This window comes from Coenobita brevimanus, chromosome 72 (genome assembly GCF_032717465.1).
Source record: "Coenobita brevimanus isolate Jiangsu-jjx chromosome 72, ASM3271746v2, whole genome shotgun sequence".
Lineage (NCBI taxonomy): Eukaryota > Metazoa > Arthropoda > Malacostraca > Decapoda > Coenobitidae > Coenobita > Coenobita brevimanus.
The window spans coordinates 7,661,087-7,684,087 of NC_137025.1; the positions used below are offsets into that span (position 1 = coordinate 7,661,087).

General features: G+C 45.3%; 1 protein-coding gene across 2 annotated transcripts in view; it reads left to right on the forward strand.

Moving 5' to 3' along the window:
• Positions 1-10,837, forward strand: part of LOC145407009 (uncharacterized) — a 36,037-nt gene extending 25,200 nt beyond the window's left edge. Inside the window, exons 5-6 of one of the 2 annotated variants that reach the window (XM_080278022.1) lie at positions 1,532-4,450; positions 10,700-10,837. In XM_080278022.1, the coding sequence (XP_080134148.1) occupies positions 1,532-4,449 (2,918 nt within the window). In that variant the 3' untranslated portion in view covers position 4,450; positions 10,700-10,837. Of the gene's footprint in view, positions 1-1,531; positions 4,451-10,696 lie in introns of both variants that reach the window. The other variant, XM_080278021.1, reaches the window with a different exon arrangement.
• Positions 10,838-23,001: the final 12,164 nt, after the last annotated feature.

The following is a 23,001-nucleotide window of genomic DNA, read 5'->3' on the forward strand; positions in this document are numbered from 1 at the left end:
CATAATTATATTTTAATTTATAAGTAATTATGGCACCTGGTGGTTTAGTGGGTAATTAAGGCGCTCCAATGGGATTGAGCCGGTGCATGTTATACCGAGGATTGGTTGGGGTTTATTGCTTACGTAATGCCACTCAGGGATGAGTGAGGCTGGTCACTCGTCTAAAATGTCAGGACCAACTTGCCTAGCCCCGAGCTCCTATGCTCCTCATGGGGCAACACAGGATTAGATGATGATGATGATAAGTACATGAAATACTATGTACTGAATTTGTTCATTTTACCAATTTCTTGTTTTGCACAAATATTTCAACAACATAGGAGGTGTTCTCATGATGAATATATGGATATCAAACCTTCCTTTCCCTTCTCACTAATTCCCATGTGTGAGATGCATATCCCAGGTTGCATCGAATCTTGGTCAAGATGGTTTGGCCTGTACACACACAGCAGGACCCATTATCTTGAAACAGACTAAAAATAGCATCCTTATTCACTCATTCCACATGAATTAGATCACCCATAGTATTTAAATGGGGGGGAACATTCATAATTATGTTTTTATAGGTACATATTATTCACTGAAATTGTTCAATTTACATATTTCTTGTTTTGCACAAGCATTTCAGAAACAGACGAGGCGTTCTTGTGAATACATGGATGTAAAACCATCCCTTCTCTAATTCCCTTGTGCAAAGCACTAATCACGGGTCGCGTATCGAATTTTAGACGCAGTGGTTTGGCTTGTTCACACAAATGAGGACCCTCATCTGGTTAGAGTCTAAAAATATCTTCTCTCACCTCTCTTTGAACACCAACTAAACCACCCACACCACAGAAATGACACGATACTTGCATAAACACAAACATTTAGAAAATGTGAAAATATAATTTTTTTTTTATGAAACCTACCATATTATGTACTAATTTTGTTTGTAATAGACATATCTAGTCATTTCAAGCCATTTCAGCACCATTGAAATATTTTGGGGGTGTAAAAAAAAAAAAAAAAAAAAAAAAGTGTCACGTATAATTATCATCTGCATAAATTTGCTCACTTTTCCATACTTCATTGCGCTGCACAGGATGGGTCCAGGAAGCCAAAAATTGCATTGCCAGATGTGCCAGATGTTCCTCTTCAATTTGCCAAGGGAAAAAAAATCAGTTGTCGAAACTTGAAAAATCGGCCTCGTGTTCGGCCAGTGGGTCCTAACAAATTCCAGAGGCTCGGCCATGGAGGGGTTAAAAATAGAATTATGTTAAACACAGGCAAACTAAAGATATTCATTTAAGTAAGTAATAAACTAATTGCATCACAGTGGCACTTGAATCAAGCAAGCTTTTGTATGTAAATGAAATTATTGCCTTATTGTGGTGTAGAGTAGTCTTTTTGCCCAGAATGTTTGGAATGGATTGTTAGTGATGGCAGGAGTGAGACTTTGTGTGGTAGCAGGTTATTGTGATAATGTAAGGTACCGGTAAGTAGCAGTTTATTGTGATGATGTAAGGTAGCTGGCAGTAAGTCCTGGCAGGAGGCAACGATGTGGTGATGCCAGACGGGAAGGATGACATAGAGGATGTGCCCGATTTGGTGGAGGTGGGCCAGGATGCACCTGCCACAGACACCACTTCAGCCCTGCCAGATGTCACAGTACCCACAGGTGCCACTCCTGCCTCAACCCAGCAACAAGATGACAGTGTGCCTGTAGCTGTAGTGAATGGTGAGGCAGCAGCAACAGAGAAGAAGAAGGTAGAAGCACCCTCAAAGAACAAAACAGCAACTAGGGAAAAGAGTAAAGCAGCAACGGCTAAAGAGAAGACCAAAGTTGCTGCTCCAGAGAAGATTGAAGTTGCAGGAGAGGCACCTGACACCACCACCAATAAGAGAGAAGGCAAAAAGAAGTCTGGTCCCAACAAAGATGCCAAGAAAGATACACCTATACCACCAGCTTGCAACAAAGGTGCTAAGAAGGGAGCACAGGACCCTCCTAAAGATGATGTCCAGGCCCCTGAAAAAGAAGTGGCACCGTCCCCTGCCTTAGAAAATGAAACTGCATCAGCTCCTCAGAAAGAAATAACTCCAGAAAAGAAAGCATCCACTGCACCTGGGAAGAAAACAGCCTCTACCTCTGGAAAGAAAACAGCATCAGGGAGTGAAAAGGAGGCAGTCCCCATCTCAGAGAAAGAAATTTCTGTCTCGGAGATGAAAGAAGCTTCTGCTGGTGATAAGAAAGATGTTTCTGCTACTGAAAAGAAAGAAGCTTCTGCCTCAGGAAAGAAAGAAGCTTCTGCCACAGGAAAGAAAGATGCTTCTGCTGCAGGAAAGAAAGAATCTTTTGCTTCAGGAAAGAAAGAATCTTTTGCTTCAGGAAAGAAAGAAGCTTCTGCTTCAGGAAAGAAAGAAGCTTCTGCTTCAGGAAAGCAAGAAGCTTCTGCATCAGGAAAGAAAGATGCTTCTGCATCAGGGAAAAAAGAAGCTTCTGCCTTAGGAAAGAAAGAAGCTTCTGCTCATGGAAAGAAGGAAGCTTCCACCCATGGAAAGAAAGAAGCTTCTGTCCATGGAAAGAAAGAAGCTTCTGCCCATGGAAAGAAAGAAACTTCTGCCCCTGAAATGAAAGAAGCCTCTGTTCCAGGAAAAAAAGAAGCTTCTTCCCCTGGAAAGAAAGAAACTTATGTATCAGGAAAGAAAGCTTCAGCTGCTTCAGGGAAGAAAGCTGCTTCTTCATCTGACAGGACAAAAGTATCTGTCCCGGAAGAAGCTTTATTATGTACAGTTGAAGAAGCAGCTGCCCCTGGGTCAGGAGCACTTCCAGAGCCAGCCATTGCCTCTGGAGATGAGCCTGCTCCAGCTCCAGCCTCAACAAAGGAAGCAGCACCAACTAAAGAAGCAAAGTCTAGCAAGAAAGGTGGAAAGAAAGGTGCTTCCAAGAGTGCCTCAACAGAAGGTCCACTCCCTAGCAAGGAAGTGGCTTCAGTCCCTAGTCATGGAACAGCCACACAACCTACTTTTTCCCCAGAAATCAGTGCTACAGCCCCTGCCATAGATCCCACACCACCTGCTTCAACTCCAACCTTTTCCCCTGCAAATGATGCCACGTCAGTCCCAACCTCTGCCAAGGATGCTGCCCTTGCTCCTGCTAAGGATGCTCTACACCTTGCTGAGGATGTTGCATCAGTGCCTGCCTCTGCCATGGATGCTGCTCTTGCTATGGATGCTACCCTTGCCCCAGCCCCTGTCATGGATGCTGCTCCAGCTCCTGTCAAGGATGCTGCTCCAGCTCCTGTCAAGGATGCTGCTCCAGCTCCTGTCAAGGATGCTGCTCCAGCTCCTGTCAAGGATGCTGCTCCAGCTCCTGTCAAGGATGCTGCTCCAGCTCCTGTCAAGGATGCTGCTCCAGCCTCTGTCAAGGATGCTGCTCCAGCCTCTGTCAAGGATGCTGCTCCAGCCTCTGTCAAGGATGCTGCTCCAGCTCCTGTCAAGGATGCTGCTCCAGCTCCTGTCAAGGATGCTACTCCAGCCCCTGTCAAGGATGCTGCTCCAGCCCCTGCCAAAGATTCTGGTCCAGCCCCTGCCAAAGATACTGCTCCAGCCCCTGCCAAAGATACCGCTCCAGCCCCTGCCAAAGATACCGCTCCAGCCCCTGCCAAAGATGCCGCTCCAGCCCTTGTCATGGATGCTACTAATGCTGCCCCTGCCCTTGCCACGGATGCTGCCCTACCCCCTGCCCCTGCCATGGATGCTGCCCCAGCCCCTGCCAAGGATGCTGCCCCAGCCCCTGCCAAGGATGCTGCCCCAGCCCCTGCCACGGATGCTGCCCCAGCCCCTGCCACGGATGCTGCCCCAGCCCCTGCCAAGGATGCTGCCCCAGCCCCGATCTTCACCAATGAAGCCTCTCCAGCCCATGCCCCAGCCTTCACCAAGGAAGCTGCTCCAGCCCCCACCACTGCTCCTGTCCCCTTCTCTGTCCCTCCTGTTGCTACTGCTGATGCTCCAGTCCCTGCCAAAGATTCCGCTCCAGCCCTTGTCATGGATGCTGCTGATGCTGCCCCTGCCCCTGCTACTGCTGATGTTCTAGCCCCTGCTGCTGCTGATGATGCAGCCCCTGCAGCTGCTGCTGATGCAGCCCCCACTACTACTGATACCCCAGCCCCTGCTACCGCTGATACTCCTGCCCCAGCTGTTGCTTCAGCTCCAGCTGCTGTCCCTGCTACTACTCCAGCTTCAGTCCCTGCTCCTACCATTGCATCAGCCCCCTCTCCAGCCACTGCTTTAGCTAATGAAGCAGCCTCAGCCCCTGCCAGTGTTAAGGGCCCTGGTAAGGGTGCAAGATCCCCCAACCAGTCAGATGCTTCTACTCCCACTGTCCCAACCCTTGTCCCCAAGGCCAAGTCAGGACATGGTGGCCACACCTCCAAGAGTAAACAGTCCAAGAAACAGAAGGGGAAGTAGGGTAGGTGGTGCTTCAAGGGTGGCAGTGTGGCCTGGCCACACTAATATCCCTGCTGCTGCCGCCGCTACCACACCATTCATCACCTAACACCATTGATCTATCTGCCGTCCTAACTTGCTGTGTGCAGTTCTTGCTCATGCATGCAGTGCCATTAATCTATGTACCATCATGGTCAGTAATCTGTTTACATGTCTGGGGTTGAAGACTGTAGAACTGGTATTTTTCTCACCTCAGTAATATCGGGTTAGTATTGCAAGATCTCATAGGTTTTTACTGCTTCCAGACAGTGTAAAGGGACAGTTGACATAAAGTTTACTGGTAAAGCATAATGCTGGCCACTAACTTCTTTTGCAGAAATGTTCAGATATGTTGCTATGAGTAGGTTCTATCAATCTATCTGTTGCCAGACGCCTTAATCCTGTTAGGGGTGGCCACAAACAAATTGCCTCCATGTTTCCCTGTTCCCTGCCATTTCAATGCTTTCCCTCCAGCTCACACACCCTTCTCTCATATACCTCTCCACTCCATCCCTTCATCTCATCTTTGGCTTCCCCGTCCCTCCCCCCCCCTCCACCTCACTTACATACACTCTCCTTGTCAGTCTCTCGCTCTCTGTGCTCTCCCCATTACCAAACAACCTCAGTGTATTTCTCCTAATGCTTCTGTCACATCCACATCCACACCACAATGCTCCTCCATGTCATTGTTTGTCAGTCTGTCTCTCCATGTAACTCCACATGCTCCACTCAGATAACTCATTTCCACTGCTCTCACTCTTGACTTGGGTCCTTCCAACAAGGTCCACACTCACTTCCATACGTTAGAGGTGGTATCACAATACTGTCATGCAGCGCCTTTTTTTAACCTTCATGCTGACATACCTATTTTTGTCACTGCTTTCAAAGAACCAGTAACCCCTCTTCCTTGTTGTACCCTTTCAAGCTTTTCATCCTCCAGACTTCCATCTTTATCATCACACTACCCAAGTACTTAATTGCACTCATTTTCCATTTCTTTGATCAGGTTCACTAGATTAACTACATACATGCAGTTGGCTATTTGTAGTTGCTGTAAGATATTTGGAAAAGTTTTAGAGGACTTTTTAAAAATTTGATTGCACAGGTTATCTGTTGGCTGGTGTTATGGTTTATTTTGTAAGTAGAGGTTCATGGACAGTCTGACTGAGTAATATACTAATAAATGTTTTTTATTATTGTTTTATTTTTGTTGTCTTTTTCATAGTTTGCTACAGCCATTTTCCTTTAACAAGGCTCGTGACTAGTTGTGTAATGTGTTGAATAATAATTGGAATGTATGATGTACAGAATTATAAATCATAGAATTTTGAATCCAGTGACTTGGTAGTCTTCATTGGATAACTTAGAATGTTAGTTGTTTTCTTACTAACTTTTGGCAGGATTTTTATAAATATTTTGTAGGTTTAGTTTGCTTCATGCATGTGTTGAATGCCTAAAAGATGAAGGTGCCAGTTTCTGAATATGGATGTGTGTGTGTGTATATATCATCATCATCATCCGCTGTTGAGGTCCACTGCAGGACCGGCATATCCCTACCGAAGCAGGGACGATACAGCCAATGTATCACTACCCAGTGGCTTAGGCTGTCTGGTAGAGACTGTATGTAGGGTGAGAAGTGCTTGTGAGTGAAGTGTTGTAGTGGCTTTGGATGTGTACGTAGTCTTAAGCCGATTGGGTGCAAGCATACTAGTATGCGACACTGGTTCAACCACAGCACCCATATATATATATAGATAGATAGATAGATATAGATTTATATCTATCTGTCTATCTGTCTATCTACACACACACACACACACACACGCACACACACAGAAACTGGCAGAATGTGGTGAAAGTTTTTGGCTTATCATTTAGAGTCAGGATTCCACTGATGATGGGTGAATGGGAGTATGGTCCATTGCAATGGGCACAGTTGGGCTGTCCGGACGTTGCTACTTCTCACCCTTCCCTAGGGTGGGGATGGTGGTCTGGATGATGATGGTAATATATATACTGTATATGTAATTATATATATTTTTGTGGTGGGTGGGGGCGCTCACCATCCACTCACCCAATGGAATGGTGCTTTGGGTGTCTGCCCTTTCCTCTCTTCCTTCCTCTTCTGTCTTTTTTTCCTTCATTCTGTCTGATTCCTTCTGCATTTGGGTGAATTTACATTCCATCTTCCGTCTTTCTTTCCTTCATTCTTTCCCATAGGCAGTCATCCATAGGCTTCTTCCGCTTATGGGTGACTGCACCGAGTGACAAGCCTAATGGTTTCCTGTACACCAGGAAACCATTTACTACACTGTGTGGTAACCATATAACCAAATTATGGCACCTGGTGGTTAAGTGGGTAATTAAGGCGCTCCAGTTGGATTGGGCCAGTGCAGTTTATATCCAAGGGGTGGTTGGGGTTTTTTGCTCACTTACTGCCACTTAGGGATGAGTGAGGCTGGTCACTCTCATCTTTAATGTCAGGACCAATCCGCCTAGCCCCGGGCTCCTACACTCCTCATGGGGCAACACAGGATTAGATGATGGATGGATATTTATATATGTATACAGTAAAACCTTGATATAACAGACTTCAATAGACCGGAATTCGCGTTTATCGGACTCGAGGAGCTACCGGACTAAATTCCTATATAACGGAAAAAGTCCTATAAAGCCAGAAGCAGTCCAGACTACCTGACTACTTCAGCTATGTTCACCACAATAAGGTACATAAATGACATGTTTATCAGTGTGCAGTACAGTATTATTATATACGAGGGGCGTTAAAAAAGTTTTGGCAACAGGGTAATAAAAGCAAAATTAATAGAGATACATTTATTGAAGTTCACACTCCTTCAACATACTCTCCTCTAAGGTTTACTCACTTCTGGAGCCGTGTCATCCACTTAACAAAGCACTCCGAGTACTCAGAAACAAGTATACTCTTCAGTTCTGAATTTATCCTCCTGGCAAGGTCCTGTTCCCTTAGAAAACTGATTCCAGCAAGTTTTTCGGACAACTTAGGGAATAGCCAAAAATCACACGGTGCCAGGTCATGACGGCACACTGTGACTTTGGGCTATTCCCTAAGTTGTCGGGAAAACTTGCTGGAATCAGTTTTCGAAGGGAACAGGACCTTGCCAGGAGGATAAATTCAGAAGTGAAGAGTATACCTGTTTCTGAGTACTCGGAGTGCTTTGTTAAGTGGATGACACGGCTCCAGAAGTGTGTAAACCTTAGGGGAGGTTGAAGGAGTGTGAACTTCAATAAATGTGTATCTCTATTAATTTTGCTTTTACTACCCTGTTGCCAAACTTTTTGAACACCCCTCATATATATTATACCATTTGATTAATGTAGTGAAGTTATAACACAGTACAGTACCGGAATGGTAGCCAAAACAGTTTAAAAACTGTTAATGCGATCCAAACTAATCTCTGATATATCAGAAAAAGTCCGGGTTGGCATGGGGAAGTCCGGATGTCGCCTTTATCGGAAAAACGCATTCTTTGGAATGGTTTGTTCCCTAATTAGTCCGTTATAGTGATGTCTCTCTCTCTCTCTCTCTCCACACACACACACACAGTAAAAGTCCTTTTATTCGGTAGATACGATATTTCGGCAGTTTTGAGAAATAGCCCTTTTACGAAAGTCTGATTGTTCGGCAGATGTCTGGAATCATCTTGACAGTCCAGGAAATATTGTATGTGACTTGTAGGCCTACTGTTTCATTACACTTATATATGTTCACTGGTTTCTATATTTTTCAGATTCAGGTATAGTACTGTTTACAGTATTGCACAGTATCATGCAGTAGTAACCCCCCCCAACTTAGCAAGGGTTATGTTCCAAACCCCCTTGCTAAATCTTGAAATTCGCTCATTCTTAACGCCTTCCTGAAAATGACATTTACCGGTAATTGCATAGCCCATGAACCACTGATACTGTAATGCATTACTCATGAATAATTGTTGCTTGTTAAATCTGTTTCCACATTGTTTTTAGCTGTATGGCTGTGACAGCTCTTGTACTTTGATTCCTCAGCATAATGGTGGTAGGGACAGTCCTAAGTGTTTAACTAACCCTAACCTAACCGAGTTTAACTGTATCTAATAATTTAACCTAACCTAACCTAAAGTTGGAAAAGTAGGTAAATAAACTGGAGGGATTTGAATTGGTAAGGTCTTTCTGATGAAAGTTAAATGTACATTTGGCACTCATTCTTTTGTTCATTTTTGTGTTTATAGGTGAAAGAGAGAGTATTGATGCAGACAGTAATGTATGCCATTAACTCTTTAATAACCTCCGGTATTGAACAACCCTTTACAGTACCGGTATCAGTGACGTCAAGTTAGTCTGAGCTGTTTTAAAAAGAGAGAGAAATGAACAATTATGGGAAGGGAGCGAAGGTCTCTGGTATGTTTACATGGGGGGTGCGGTAGCACAGTGGTAGCACGCTGGACTTGTAATCGGGGGATTCCAAGTTCAAGCCTCGCCCGGGCTGCCGTGCCGGGAGGGGTAGTTCCCTCCTGTAACCCTAGTGGGGCTATATAGTCCAATACAGGGCTTAGCTCGGGGGAACTCCATTTCTCCCATTTGGTATGTTTACATGGCTCTACGATACAATTCCAGGCAGTCAGGCGGTTGCTTAATCTGAGATGTTTTTGCCCATTTGGTAAATGCACTGTAACTTTATCGATTCTTCCACGAAACATAGCATGAGTTTAGGTGGCTAAATAACACATTGCTAGGTGCTCCAGATGATTATCTTCACATCTTAATACAGTAAATTGATTTCAGATGAGTGGAAGAAACTTACTCTACTTACTCAAAGATGGATTAAATTTTTTCCATTTCATTTTTGTAATGATGTGAAGAGAATCGTCTGTCGCACCTAGCAATGTGTTTTCTAGTTTCCTAAAACCATGCTATGATTCACGGAAGAATTGACAAAGTTATGGCGCATTTACCAAATAGGCGAAAACATCTGAGATTAAGCGACCACCTGACTGCTTGGAATGGTAACGTAGGGTCATGTAAACATACCAGTGACCTTCGTTCCCATCCCATAATTGTTCATGTTTTTTTATAGCTCATACTAACACAGTGTCACTGACACCGGTACTGTAAAGAGTTGTTCATTGTCAGGGGTTATTAAGGAGTTAATGGAATACATTATTGTTTGCATTAATACTCTCCCTTTCACATATAAACACAAAAATGAACATAAGAATAAGTGCTAAATCTACCTTTAACTTTCCTCCAAAAGACCTTTCCAATTCATATTCCTCCAGTTTATTTTATGTATTTTTCCAACTACTATATTTTGTGTTTGGAGAGATTACTGTATACTGTACTCACTCCAAACACATTTGTAATAATATAAGTAGTGATGACAGTGTTCAGGAATACAAATGATGTATTGAGTGGGTAGGTAATATTCTGGATCATTTCGACCATCCATTAAGTGTTATCTGGGACTTGTAGGCCTACTGTGTCATTACACTTTACTGTACTGATTACAGTATTGTACAGTATACAGTACTGTCTCCAAACACAATTGTAATACCATAAATGTTGATGACAGTGCTCACCAATACATTTAAGGTACTGAGTGGGTAGGTTTTTTTATTATTCGTCAGATCCAATAATAGGACTTTTACTGAGTGTGTGTGTATATATATATATATGTATGTTTGTATGTATAACCCGAGTCCAAGAGAGTTAACGTGGATTATTTGTTATGTCTCCGACATCTATCATTATTTGTTGTCATTGGTCTGTGTCCTCTTGGATGAGCAAAACCGAGCCTTCTTATGCATGTGATTAGCTACATTCTTAAAAACTTTGTTCAGCTTCTAGAAAATATTGGCATCAATCACTTTTAGGCACCACTTTTTGTGTTGCTAAGAGTTGAGTTTATTCCAGGGTATTTTTTAAAACCCTTGTCGAGCTTCAGACTTCATATGAGGCACAGCAAAGGTCTGCATGGGCCAAGCTGCAAGCCTCATATAAAGTACAGTTTACATTGGTTTTAAAACAGTGACTTAAGGGAGGTAAACTACCACACAAAGAATAAGTGTAACAGAGGTTAAAACTATTAGGGCCACTATGGAAATGGTTTTGCTGGCTTTTATTTTTATTAATGTTTGTTTTTCTTGACAATTAATGTGTACTGTATGTATTTGTCAAGTTTTCTATGGCTGATTTTTTTTCTTTGTCCCTCCAGCAGCTTCTGAGAAACCAGTCACTGCAGAGAAGGAAGCCAGGTCTGAAGTGAAGGTGGAGGTTTCCAAGGCAGAGACCAAAGGAAAGACCAGCCAACAGAAGACAGCAGACAAAAAGACTGACGATAGTAAGAGCAAGGGAGAGAAAACCAAGGATACCAGCAAATCATTGGAGGAGTGAAGGAGTTGAGAAGTGTGGTGGGTGTAGTTGTTGTGGCTGCGAGGAAAAGGGTTGAACAGATTGTTGTGGGGCAGCAAGCAGTTCCGGGTCACCTTAGCCGAGCCACGGTTAAAGTTTTGGCCGACCGGTAAGCCAGCCAGCCGGCCCACCGGACTGTCAGTTTACCGATCCCTTTGAAACTGTCCAAACAAAGATTATTAGTCATCAAGGACTTTTTAATTGCCTGACTGGTACAGCTCGTTTTCACATTTTTCGTACTCTTCCGCCATCTTATCTTTTGTGTACATAAAAGATTATATCTCTTTGATATTACATAGTGATCTTTTTGTGATTTTTTTTCTTTTCCTATTGGAATAAATTAATAACGTGACTGGGCGATCATATAGGATTTGTATTCAGCCTTGTAACATTAAGAAAATTAAAATAATATAAGGTTGATCCTTGTTTATTATCCTCGAAGAAAGTGTTGCTTAGACACTGTTAATGAATTTCTGAAATCCATGCATGATAGCATGAAGATAATTGTTTGACTTGATTTGGTTGCCTGTCTACTTGTTAGGATTGTTTACAAAAAACTCTGTAACAGTTTCTTAAACCGTTTCAGTGCCATTCATCCTTGAATCTGTAGTTCAAAATTTTGTTCATCCGTGACTGATTTTTATTTTGTTTTTGAGTTTCATCTTACCCTTGTGTACAGGTGTTTAAAATTCATTTTGTCACAGGAAGAAGGAGAAGCATAAATTTTTTCTTGGTGTCTTTTTGTTCAAGTTATGGAAGATCCTTAAATAATATATGCAAAGAAAACCAGGAGGGACAAATTTTTTAACAATTTTATTTCAGTATGCAAAAACAGAAGTGTTAGGACTTATAGAAACAATGATTTGGTATTGCATATGTTTACCACAAAAGAAAAATGACAATACTGTTTTGCCCACATGCATGTATTTTTATTATCAATGAATGGGATAGGAATAGAAAGAACAGGGACACTGTAAACATGGTTCGTTTTGGGGGTGTGCAGAGGAATGCAGTGCCAGGAAGGGTGACACTTGCACAGGTTAAGAATGCTGTGAGGCAGCTGAAAAATGGGAAAGCAGCTGGGGTTGATGAAATGTATGCAGAGATGATTAAGTGTAGTGGAGAGAGCGGAATGAAGTGCTTGTCGGAGGTATGTACGAGTGAAACCATGCCAGCAGAGTGGAAAAAGGCTGTGATTGTGCCCCTGGGGGCTGTGGCCTTGCTTTCGTCGAGAGGACATCAGGGGCTGTTTGCTGCAACTCCTACTCCAGGAGTCGACAGCAACTGGCAGACTCACTATGGGGCGACTCCAAACCCTCTCCAACAGCAGCTCTGCCCCTTTCGGGGGTGGGGAGAGCAGGAGGGGTGTCCCGCTCGGCCTCTGGAGGGGAGAGCAGGAGGGGTGTCCCCCTCGGCCTCTAGAGGGGAGAGCAGGACGGGTGTCCTGCTTGGCCTCTGGAGGGGAGAGCAGGAGGGTTGTCCTGCTCGGCATCTGGAGGGGAGAGCAGGAGGGGTGTCCCGCTCAGCCTCTGGAGGAGTGAGGCAAGTAAGGGGCGTTGCCCTCAGCGGGTACCGCAGAGGTAGATGAGGGAAGCGTGGTGGGCGTTCCCTCCACGGTGGGCACTGCCGCAGTTCCACTAGACCCTGGGACTGCAGGTGAGAGGAGCACAGTGGGTGTCGCTGTGGTCCTGCTTCCAGTAGGGGCTGCAGATGAGGGAAGCATGGTGGGCGTTCCCTCCCCGACAAGTACAGTGGGAGTTGTCGCGGTCCTGCTTGGGACTACGATGAAAGGAGCACGGTGGGCATCCTTTCCCCAACGAGCACGGTGGGTGTGTCGCAGTCCTACAGGGGGTTGTAGGTGAAAGAAGCTCGGTGGGCGTTCTTTCCCTGACGAACACAGTGGGTGTCATCGCGGTCATACTGGGGATTGTTGCTACACAAGTCCCACTCGAGCCTTTTGAGCGATGCTCCGGGTTGAGGGTAAAGCCGCAGGAAGAATATATGTGGACTATTTTATGCGGATGTTGGCCTCGTGTTTGCCCATCTCTTCCTTGCAGTAAAAAAAAAAAAAAACTAGTGGAAGTGGCAAAAGAATGGGGGCTGAAACTGAACCGTGAAAAAAAAGTAACATCTTAATTTGTATCTCCTTTTACCCATTGCAAGGAATGGAAGGCATTAAAATAAGAAAATATCAAGGGTAGGCTAATCATCAGCACCAAAAGAAATTGCTTCAACATGCACCAGAGTAAGAACGCTGGGAAAGCAAAGATCTAACCACCTATTCTGTTACTGCTAGAAATTGTAACAGGATGATGAATGTGAAATCTTTTTGGAAAGAGCTGGCTATATCTTTTATTTTCTATGCAACTGAGGTAGTACGCTTCACAAAAAAAATGAATACAGAAAATAGAAAATCAAGTACTGTATCTAGAGGAATATTACAAGCACCAACATAGGCTATGCGACAATAGCGCCATAAGAGCAGAAATAGGAGTGAAATATCCACCCCAACAGGAGGCCCCGGTAGGGGTGTTGCAATACCCACCCCATGGAGGAGCCACAGACTGGGTGTTGCAACACCCGCCCCAGAAGACGAGAAAAGGCCACCGAGACTCGAGAGTGTTTTGTTGTTTACAAAAACAGATGAAAGCTAAACATGGTTGGAGAAGATGAACGTTGGCGAAGGGTCAGGTTCTTAATGTGCTGCTACCTAAGATGTACAGGAAACCATTTGGCTTGTCACTCAGTGTAAAGTCACCCATAGACAGAAGGATGAGGAAAGAATGAAGGAGAGAGAGATAGAAGAGGGAGTGTAAACCCGTAGACAAAAGGACGAGGAAGGAATGAAGTAAAGAACGACAGAAGAGGAGGGAAAGAAAGAAGGAAGGAGGAAAGGAAAGGACAAACACCCGAGAGCAGCACTACGTGTTGTTACCTAATAAATGTTGAATGTTGTTTTCTGTTATTTTAATGCTAGGTGTTTAAGGCTCGACTTCTCGTTCCTAGAACACCTAACGTGTAGCGAGGTCCTCTTTCGAGACCGGGGCTTAGGACAAATAAGAGAGAGGCAGGACACAAAAACTTCAGGCACCTTTACACGTGTATTACTTAGTCAGACAAGGGACAACAGCAGATGATACAGCACAATATTTGGTCAGTTACAAACTCTTATAACTAGATTCTCAGTATCTCGCAGGATACTACAGTAGCATGCACTTGGAATAACGCTCGAGGCGTAGTGTACAGAATTAGTATAGTCTAGGGTCGCGGTGCACGTGGAGGAATGAGCGATCGGGCTCACTAGGGGAGGGTGTAAGGCACTGGGGTATATTTGTAGTTGTGGCAGTATGAGACGGAGGTTATTGATAGTGCGTTCAACTTATATTTTCTAAGAGCAAAGGGTTACCGGTTAATTATCTCAATAAGGTCTAAGGTTGCTGCGCGCGTGGAGGAGTTAAAGATAAAGCTCACTAGGGGAGGGTGTAAGGCACTGGGGTCTAATTATATTTATAGTAATATGAAGTGGAGGGTATTGATAGCGTGTTCGATTTATTATTTTCTAAGAGCAAGGGACATTTGGGTAAATTACTCATATGAATTCCACGGCTGGGGCGTTTCACTGATTATAACATGAAGGGAGTTATAATGAGTCTTATTCACTATCACTTGGATTCTACTTGGGTTATTCACTACTCCGCCCTGTCGTACATTAGACCATTATTCCAGCGTCACGTAAACACTTGGCCTGGTGCTAGGAAAGTACACTATTACCTCGTCACTGTTACACTGTACCCAGGGCGCAATCACTGTCTCAAGTTACTGGACGGCGGGTGCGGCTGGGAGACACGCCGGCGACAGTTCCGCCGGGGCAGGGGCACCGCCAGGGGAGGCCGTGCCGAGAGGGCACAGGATTACACGCAAGGGCGTCTTCTCTCGTCCGGGGCTGCAGGTGGCGAAGGGGCCCGAGTTCTCCGGGCTAGGAACAGGAGTATGGCCCTCAGGACTGGGGCCGAACAATTCCCTGAACCTTTCGGTCAGGTCTCGGCCGGAGGTGGAGACTGGAACCGCCACAATGGCCACCGTACATGTGGGGGAAGGAGCGGCCACCGTACGCCCTTTGTCTGCAGTCTCTAGGGTTCTCCCGGAGGAGAAGGTCCCTTGCGTGGCCGGCTCACTACCTCTTGGCTGCGTGGGACGCCCTTCACTCTCTCCCTCCAGGTGTGGTTCCCCGGAGGTGCTGCCGTTCCAGGAGTGGTGGCGATCGGTCCTGTTCCTGCCCTGCAGCCAGTCCCTGGACGCCGCCAGCCCCTGACGGACGCCCAACAGGAGAGGTGCCGCAGTTTGTTCCTGACGGCTCCCCGATCTGTAGGAGACCGCAGTACCCGGTCTCCCAGGGCCAGCCAGCGGACCCCAGGGCGGGATCGCTTGGGCCCCACTCCCCATCGGCCCTCCGCCCGGAGTACTAGGCGGCAGGCCCGCCTCCTGAAGTTGTTTGGCCCCAGTCCCGGGGGCTACCTATCAGGTCAAGGCACCCAGACGGAAGGGCCTCCCTGCACCCCAGCTATGAAGCAGGCCCTGGCAGTGACGCCCCCGAGAGCTGCGCAGTGTCTCCTGCGGGAGAGCTCTCCCGAGGGGCCTCCTCCCACGCCCGGGCGCCACCTTTGTTAACCACAGGAACCAGGGGCCTAGTGACGACCTTACCTCTCAAGTCGTGCCTGAGACTAAGTGAATGAGACAGAAGTGAAAATGACAGTACAACCGTAGTAATATAATATAAAGTGACGAGCAGTGCATATAAATACAAGGGCAGAAATCAAGGGTCGGTGAGCACGAATAGCAAGGCAACTGTGATACACTAAAATACTGTGTCTATACCAGTGGCGCCCAGAGATAGACTGAGACCAGCCAGTCAAGACAGAACCAGAACAGCGTCGCCGCGGCTAAGTAACATTCCCGTGTGCCGCGGCTCGCGTATCCTGTTGAGTGTATTAAATGACAGTTGTGCCTTAGCTCCAACACCTACACCGTGCTCTAGTGACTAATAATATCTGTGTGTTGATATAATTGTATTTTGCCCTCGACACCATTATTGTGCTTGTGTACATTTATACCTGAATAGCAACTCTGTCACCCTATCCATTCTACATCCAGTGTCTCTCTGTCCTTGTATTGCAAGGTGTTTGAATTAAGACAATAGATGTGCTAAGGTATACTGGCAAGTTTTTGTGCCCTGTTCCTTTGTGGGTGCTTTACTTCCGGTCCGGAAAGAGGACCCCGCTCAGTCGCGGGCGTTTTTAGGACGAGAGGTCGGACTAAAAACACCCAGCATAACAGAAGTAACCACGCTCAAGTAGCAGCACTACGCTAACTTGTAATTGTCCATTTGTATCCTCATTGTATAAATCATGGTACATCATACGAATCATGCAAATATTGGACTTCAAAACCTTGGTTAATCGCCATAATGGTATAGTAAAAGCCGTATACATAACCGCCTTCTCCAAGAGCTAACGAAAAGTGAGCTATGTGTTATCCAGCCTTGGAGAGTGGGGACGGTGTCCGACGGTCGCCTATGGCATGTAATGCTGAGTAGAATTAGGCTCGACTTCTCGTACCTATTTCACCCAACGGGAAGCGGGGTCCTCTTTCGAGACCGGAGCTAGTGCAATAAAGAGAGGTAGGACATAAAAACCTTCGGCAACACCATACACGTACAGTATATTAACACAGTCAGACACAAGACACTTCAGCAGACATTACATCACAATATAGAGCAATACAAAACCTTATCTAAAATATTGTGTATCTCGCAGGATATAGCTTCCTAGATATTAATGACAATACAACAAATCTTAGTACTAGGAGTACAGTAAATACCCATGCGCGCGGAGCGCGTGAGGGGAGAGGGGGGGGTTTTGTGATCTACCAGGAGGGGGGGGGGGAAGTAGGGAGACACGGAGAGTGACTTAGAACGGCGAGGGGGAAGTTATGGTAATATTTAATGAGGCCCGATATTAACAAGGGAGTTTAGGTGTTTTCTGTTGGCAAGAATTCTTTGACAATTAACTCTGGTTCTTATTTGGACTTTAAGAGCGGGGGTGAGGAAATGGAGAGAGTTTTTAGGGATAGCGTGCGGAACAGGGGAATATAGTTATTACTCGCTGTCCTCGTTGTTTTGGGGACACTAGGTTTCTGTCGGCACAACTTATATATATATTACACATCTCCCCGGTAGGTTATGTAGACTCGCACTTCCCAACGCGTAACAAAGTCGGAACCCTCGTAAATTCTATTCCATTATATTACTCAGAGCTTAGCCAATAGCACTCCAATAATGTGTTAGTCTTTCTTCGGGCTCTAGAGAGAAGTCCTTAGAAAACTTCGGGATGACACTCGCACGTATCTTCACTTGAGGTCTCTACCCACATTCTCGCCCGTTAACGGAGTATTATGTCCTGGTTTACCCCAATGGAAATTACATGAAATTACTGCACTAGTCTTATTCTAAGAGAGTCACACTTAACCTACTTCACGATTATTACAGGATCGCTCGTATTTCTCGTGGAGAGAAACACGGTTACCTCAGTGATGATCCGGTCGGACTGGGGGCGTCGTCAGGGTAGGGCGAGCCGGGAGGGCACGGGGCGACTCGCTAGGGCGTCCTCTCACGTCCGGGGGTTTCCGGACTGGGCTCCGGTGTAAGGCCCTTGGGACTGGGGCCGAAGAGGGCTAGGAACCTCTGGGTCAGGTCCCGGCGTCGCGGGGGCGTGGTGAGGTCTCGCCCGGGTGTCCTGGGGCGGGCCGGAAGAGGCGACGGACTGCGGTCTCCTATGAGCAGGGGCGCCGACAGGGGAGGACTGCGGCAGCGGCTGTCACGGGGGCCCAACAGGTCGGTCTTCTCAAGGGCCTCGCGCAGGGAACAGAGGCCGGGGGAAACAGGGAGTTCTTTCCTCCTTACTATACCCTGGGAGCGACCATCGATCGTCTCTACCGGAGTGCTGAGGGAGCGACCGTGGATCGTCTCTACCTGAGCTTTCAGGGAGCGACCATTGATCGTCTCTACCTGATTTTTATGGGAGCGACCATAGATCGTCTCTACCTTGTTTTTATGGGAGCGACCATTGATCGTCTCTACCGGAGTGCTGAGGGAGCGACCGTGGATCGTCTCTACCTGAGCTTTCAGGGAGCGACCATTGATCGTCTCTACCTGATTTTTATGGGAGCGACCATAGATCGTCTCTACCTTGTTTTTATGGGAGCGACCATTGATCGTCTCTACCGGGTTTTGATGGGAGCGACCATAGATCGTCTCTACCTTGACACTATTACAGCGACCATAGATCGTCTCTACCTTAGGGGCGCTGACTGGAGTATAGTTTCTGACTCCACCCCTAGCTAACTCGGTGATTCCGCCACGCGAAGGTAGTCTTTCGCCTACGGTGGCGGCGGCGTGGTGGTTGAGCGTCACAGGGGCGCACGGCCCGGGATGACATATGTCGTTGTTGCCCGGAGTGGTGGTGGCTGGCGGCGGCTACCCCGTGGTGTCCGAGTGGGGGTGTCGGCATTCTTGAGGGCGAACTCCGCTGTTTTTGGTTCGCCTTGATGTCGGGGATACTATGGTATTCTCCGGAATATTCCGGAGTACTGTCCGTGAGTCGTCTGTCAGAGCCACGCATTTCATGGCATATGGAAACATGTCAAATGGCGGTATTTAGCAAATATTAAATTTAAGAAAACTGAGGCAATGACAAGCTTCAAGAAAGCACTATTCTTACTCAATAAGATGATACGAAAGTAGATAAGAAAACCAATTGCACTGAACTCATCAGTAACAACGAAATGACTGTGAGTAAGGGATTGCCGGATGGAAGCCCAATGTAGCCTACTGTACGCATATGCATAATAGCTAGTCAAAAGTATTCATTCATGGGCATGATATTTTTTATCAGAGAGTATTTTAGTGACTTTAATGGTCTATAGTATTGCTAACTCTTGTAAGTTTATCCATACATATAGAATAGTCACAATAGTTATGTTATTTTTCTAGGTCTGGACCGAAAGTCACCGAAATAGGGCTCACCAGCTAGGTAGCAGACGACACCTAAGAGTCACATGTAAGGTGTTGCCTTGAGTTTTTGTGTCCTGTGTCTCTCTTATTTGTCTAAGCTCCGGTCTAGAAAGAGAACCCAGCTACCACTAGGTGCTCTAGGGACGGGAGGCCAACCGTAAAACATCTAGCATTACATATACCAAACAAATCTGTCAAGGCTAGCTGTCGAGCTAGAGACGAAACACCTGCTACCTTTAGCAGATTTTTGCTCTGATTTTTTTTTTTTTTTTTTTTTTTTGTTAATTGATAGTTTCATTAAAAAAAAAAAAATGCTGGATTTAAGATAATTAAGTGTCTAAACCTATATGGCGATAAAAAATATATTATTTTCCAATTAAAAGTGCCGATTCGATGTCAATTCGCTAAATGACCGCTGATTCGGTATTTTCGTCGCACCCGGCAGGCGGCGGGTACTTACACTCTGAAGTAGGGTTAAGACGCTTACATCGTGTTTTATTTGAAATATCATAGACGTGAAGTATGTTGCGGTTGCGGCAGTGCTTCGTGTGGTATACAACTTCATCCGTAAACAGGCAGCCCTCCTGCATTTAACCTGAAGCTACTTGTGGCACTAATCAACTTGCATCAGAAGGGCATAGGGTCGTTGTTTTGGCCGCGTCCCTCAAACCCACAAGAATTCTGGTATGTTAATTACTCCTTCACAGCATCAAGAAGACAAAATTACTGTTACACTGATCCGTTATTTGGCTTAAATGAGACAATAAGTGGTGTATGGCCTGCCGTTTAGGAATGCGTGAGTGCAAACTTAATGTGAACTTTATCATATATTCTGGAACATAACGAGAAGAATCATGTATTCCAATTTGTTGTTTCTTACCAAACGGGTTCGGCCTTTCCATATTTTCTACTGAAATGAGTCTTTTGCAGGGTAATTGGCACCTTTCCTGTATTACCATACCTACTAGGGATTTTGTAAAGCATACCTCTGAAGGCTGTTATTTGAGATTTTGACTGCGTAAATGTTTCACCGACATTGTCATATTGGTTTTATTGTGCAAGTACACAATATGGATTCCTATGGGACACAGTAAAGTTAGGGTCATAGACAGGTAGGTCATCAAAAAAGGGTAACTTTTTTTTTTTTTTTTATACCATTCGCAAATGCAGAGTAACCTAGATGTTAATACCTAAAAACCTACCTCTGTTTGCCTGAGTATCATATGCTTGTGTTCATATATTCATTTACACCCGACTTTCAGGGCATATGCTCCTTCCTGCCTTTTTTTTGGTTTCAGCCAGTTAGAGGGGACGATTATATTAGTCAGTGAAATTGAACCATACCCTGGGGGTAGGGGGGTTTTCAAGAATACTCCCCCAGTATCCCTGCTTGTCGTAAAAGGCGACTAAAAGGGTTGGCGGAGGGTTAGTGCCCCTCCCCGGAAAACAACTAACTAAAAAAACAAACAAGAAGCCTCGGACAAGGACTGACCAAACGATGACGACCCAGGACCGGACAAAGGACTTGGTAATGAGTACATGGAATGTAAGAGGAGCGAATGATGAGGTGAAAGAGAGAGAGATTGTCCAGGTGCTTGAGGATGCGAAAGTGGATGTATGTGGAATAACTGAAACAAAATGGAGAGGAGAAAGTGTGAGAGAATGGGAGTATGGATGGGGTATATGTGCAGGAGTAGATGAGAATGAGAGGGCAAAGGAAGGAGTGTGTATAGTTGTGAGTAAAAGATGGAAGAAGAGCATAAGACAGTATGGATCAGTTGGGCCAAGGATTGTGTGGGTAAAGTTGAAAGTTGGAATACAAATGTGGGCGATTGTGTGTGTGTATGCGCCAACGCAAGATCGTGCTAGAAGAGTGAGAGAAGAGTTCTGGACAAATGTGGAAGTGTGCATGGAAAAGTTTGGAAGGAATGAGAGAGTGTTTTTGATTGGTGATATGAATGGTAAAGTTGGTAATGTGAAGGTGGATGGAATAGTTGGTGAGTGGGGTGTGCCTGCTGAGATAGATGAGAATGGGAGTGCGTTAGTGGACATTTGTGCTGGGAGGGGGTTGGTGATAGCCAATACCCTCTTCAGGCATAAAATGATCCACAGGTATACATGGCGAGTGATGAGAAGGGTGGGTGGTGAACTGAATGAAAGGAAGGCAATGATTGATTATGTGTGTGTGGATGAAAGGATGCGAAGATGTGTAAAGGATGCAAGAGTGTATAGAGGTTGGGGGAGTGGACTTTCTGACCACTACTTGGTGGTGGCCAGAATTAGGATGCAAGTAAGATGGAGGAATAGAAGAAGGGAAAGACGAGAGGAAGGAGTAGTTGCAAGGAGAGTGGAAAGGTTACAAGAGGATGAGAAAAAGGCAGAGTATAAGAGAGAAGTGGAGGAACGATTGGGCAAATATTAATTGGAGCAGATGGGAGAAGTGGAAGGTATGTGTAAGATATTTACAGAAGAAATATGTGCAGCATGTGATGTGGTGTGTGGAAGGAAGAGAAGACGGAGGGGGGTGCAAGGAACAGCGTGGTGGACTGAAGAAGTGAAACAGGCTGTGGCACAAAAGAAGAAAGCATACAATGAATGGATGAGAAATAGGGGCGTGGAAGAAGTTGAGAGGCTGAAGAGAGAGTTATATGTGGAAAGGAAGAGAGAGGTGAAAAGATTGGTAAGAGAGAGTAAGAAGAGAGTGGATGAGGAATTTGGAAGGAATTTGAGTGTAAAGTGGAGGGACTGTAAGAAAATGTTCTGGAGAGAAGTGAAAAGAGTAAGACAGGGTGGAAGTGAAGTTAGCAGGGGAGTAAAAGATAAAAATGGTAGATTACTAGTGGAGAAGGGAGAAAAAGTGAGCAGATTGAGAGAACACTTTAAGGAATTGTTGAACATAGAGGATGGAAGTAATGCGAGTATAAGTGGCTGGGGAATGGCTGGGAGAAGGAGGGAGGTGAGAAGACAGGAAGAAATCAGTAGGATAGAAGTTGTGGAAGCAATGAAGAAAGTTAAATCGGGGAAAGCCCCAGGAATTGATGGAGTGTGTGGTGAAATGCTGAAGCATGGGGGAGAGATAGTAGTAGAATGGATGTGGAAGATGTGCAGATTGGCCTGGGAGGAAGGTAGAGTCCCGGAGGATTGGAAGTCAGGTATAATTATTCCCTTGTACAAAGGAAAAGGGGAAAAAAGAAGTGTGTGGTAATCATAGGGGCATTTGTCTTCTTAGTATAATAGGAAAAGTGTATGGTAGGGTACTTATAGACAGAGTTAGAGAAAGAACAGAGAAATTAGTTGGAGAAGAACAGGGAGGCTTTAGGAAGGGAAGAGGTTGTGTAGATCAGATATTCATTCTTAGATCTTTAGTGGAAAAGTTTCTAGAGAAGGGAAAGAAGTTGTATGCGGCTTTCATGGATTTGGAGAAAGCATATGACAGGGTGGATAGACAAGGATTGTGGAAAGTGTTAAGAATATATGGAGTAGATGGGAAGTTGTTGAATGCTGTGAAGAGTATGTACGATGGTGCGAAGGCTGCAGTGCGTGTGGATGGTGAACTAAGTGAATTTTTCTCTTTGAAAGTTGGTTTGAAACAGGGATGTGTCATGTCTCCATGGTTGTTCAATCTGTACATGGATGGGGTAATAAAAGAGGTACAAGGTAGGGTAGTGGATGTTGGAGTGGCCCTGGTGAGAGAGGATAGTGTTTGGAAACTCCCTGTACTGTTGTTTGCAGATGATACTGTGTTGTTGAGTGAAGACGAAGGGAAGCTGCAAGGCTTGGTGGATGAGTTTGAGAGAGTGTGTAAGAAACGGAATCTAAAGGTGAATGTAGGGAAGAGTAAAGTGATGGTCTTTGAGAGAGGTGAAGTTAGTGAATGTACAGTGAGGTTGGATGGTGAGGAATTGGAAAATGTGAGTACGTTTAAGTATTTGGGTAGTGTGATGAGTAAGGATGGAGGTTTGGAGGGTGAAGTGCTTGAAAGGGTACAGCAGGGAAGAAAGGTTGCTGGTTCCTTGAAAGCAGTGATAAGAAACAGGGAA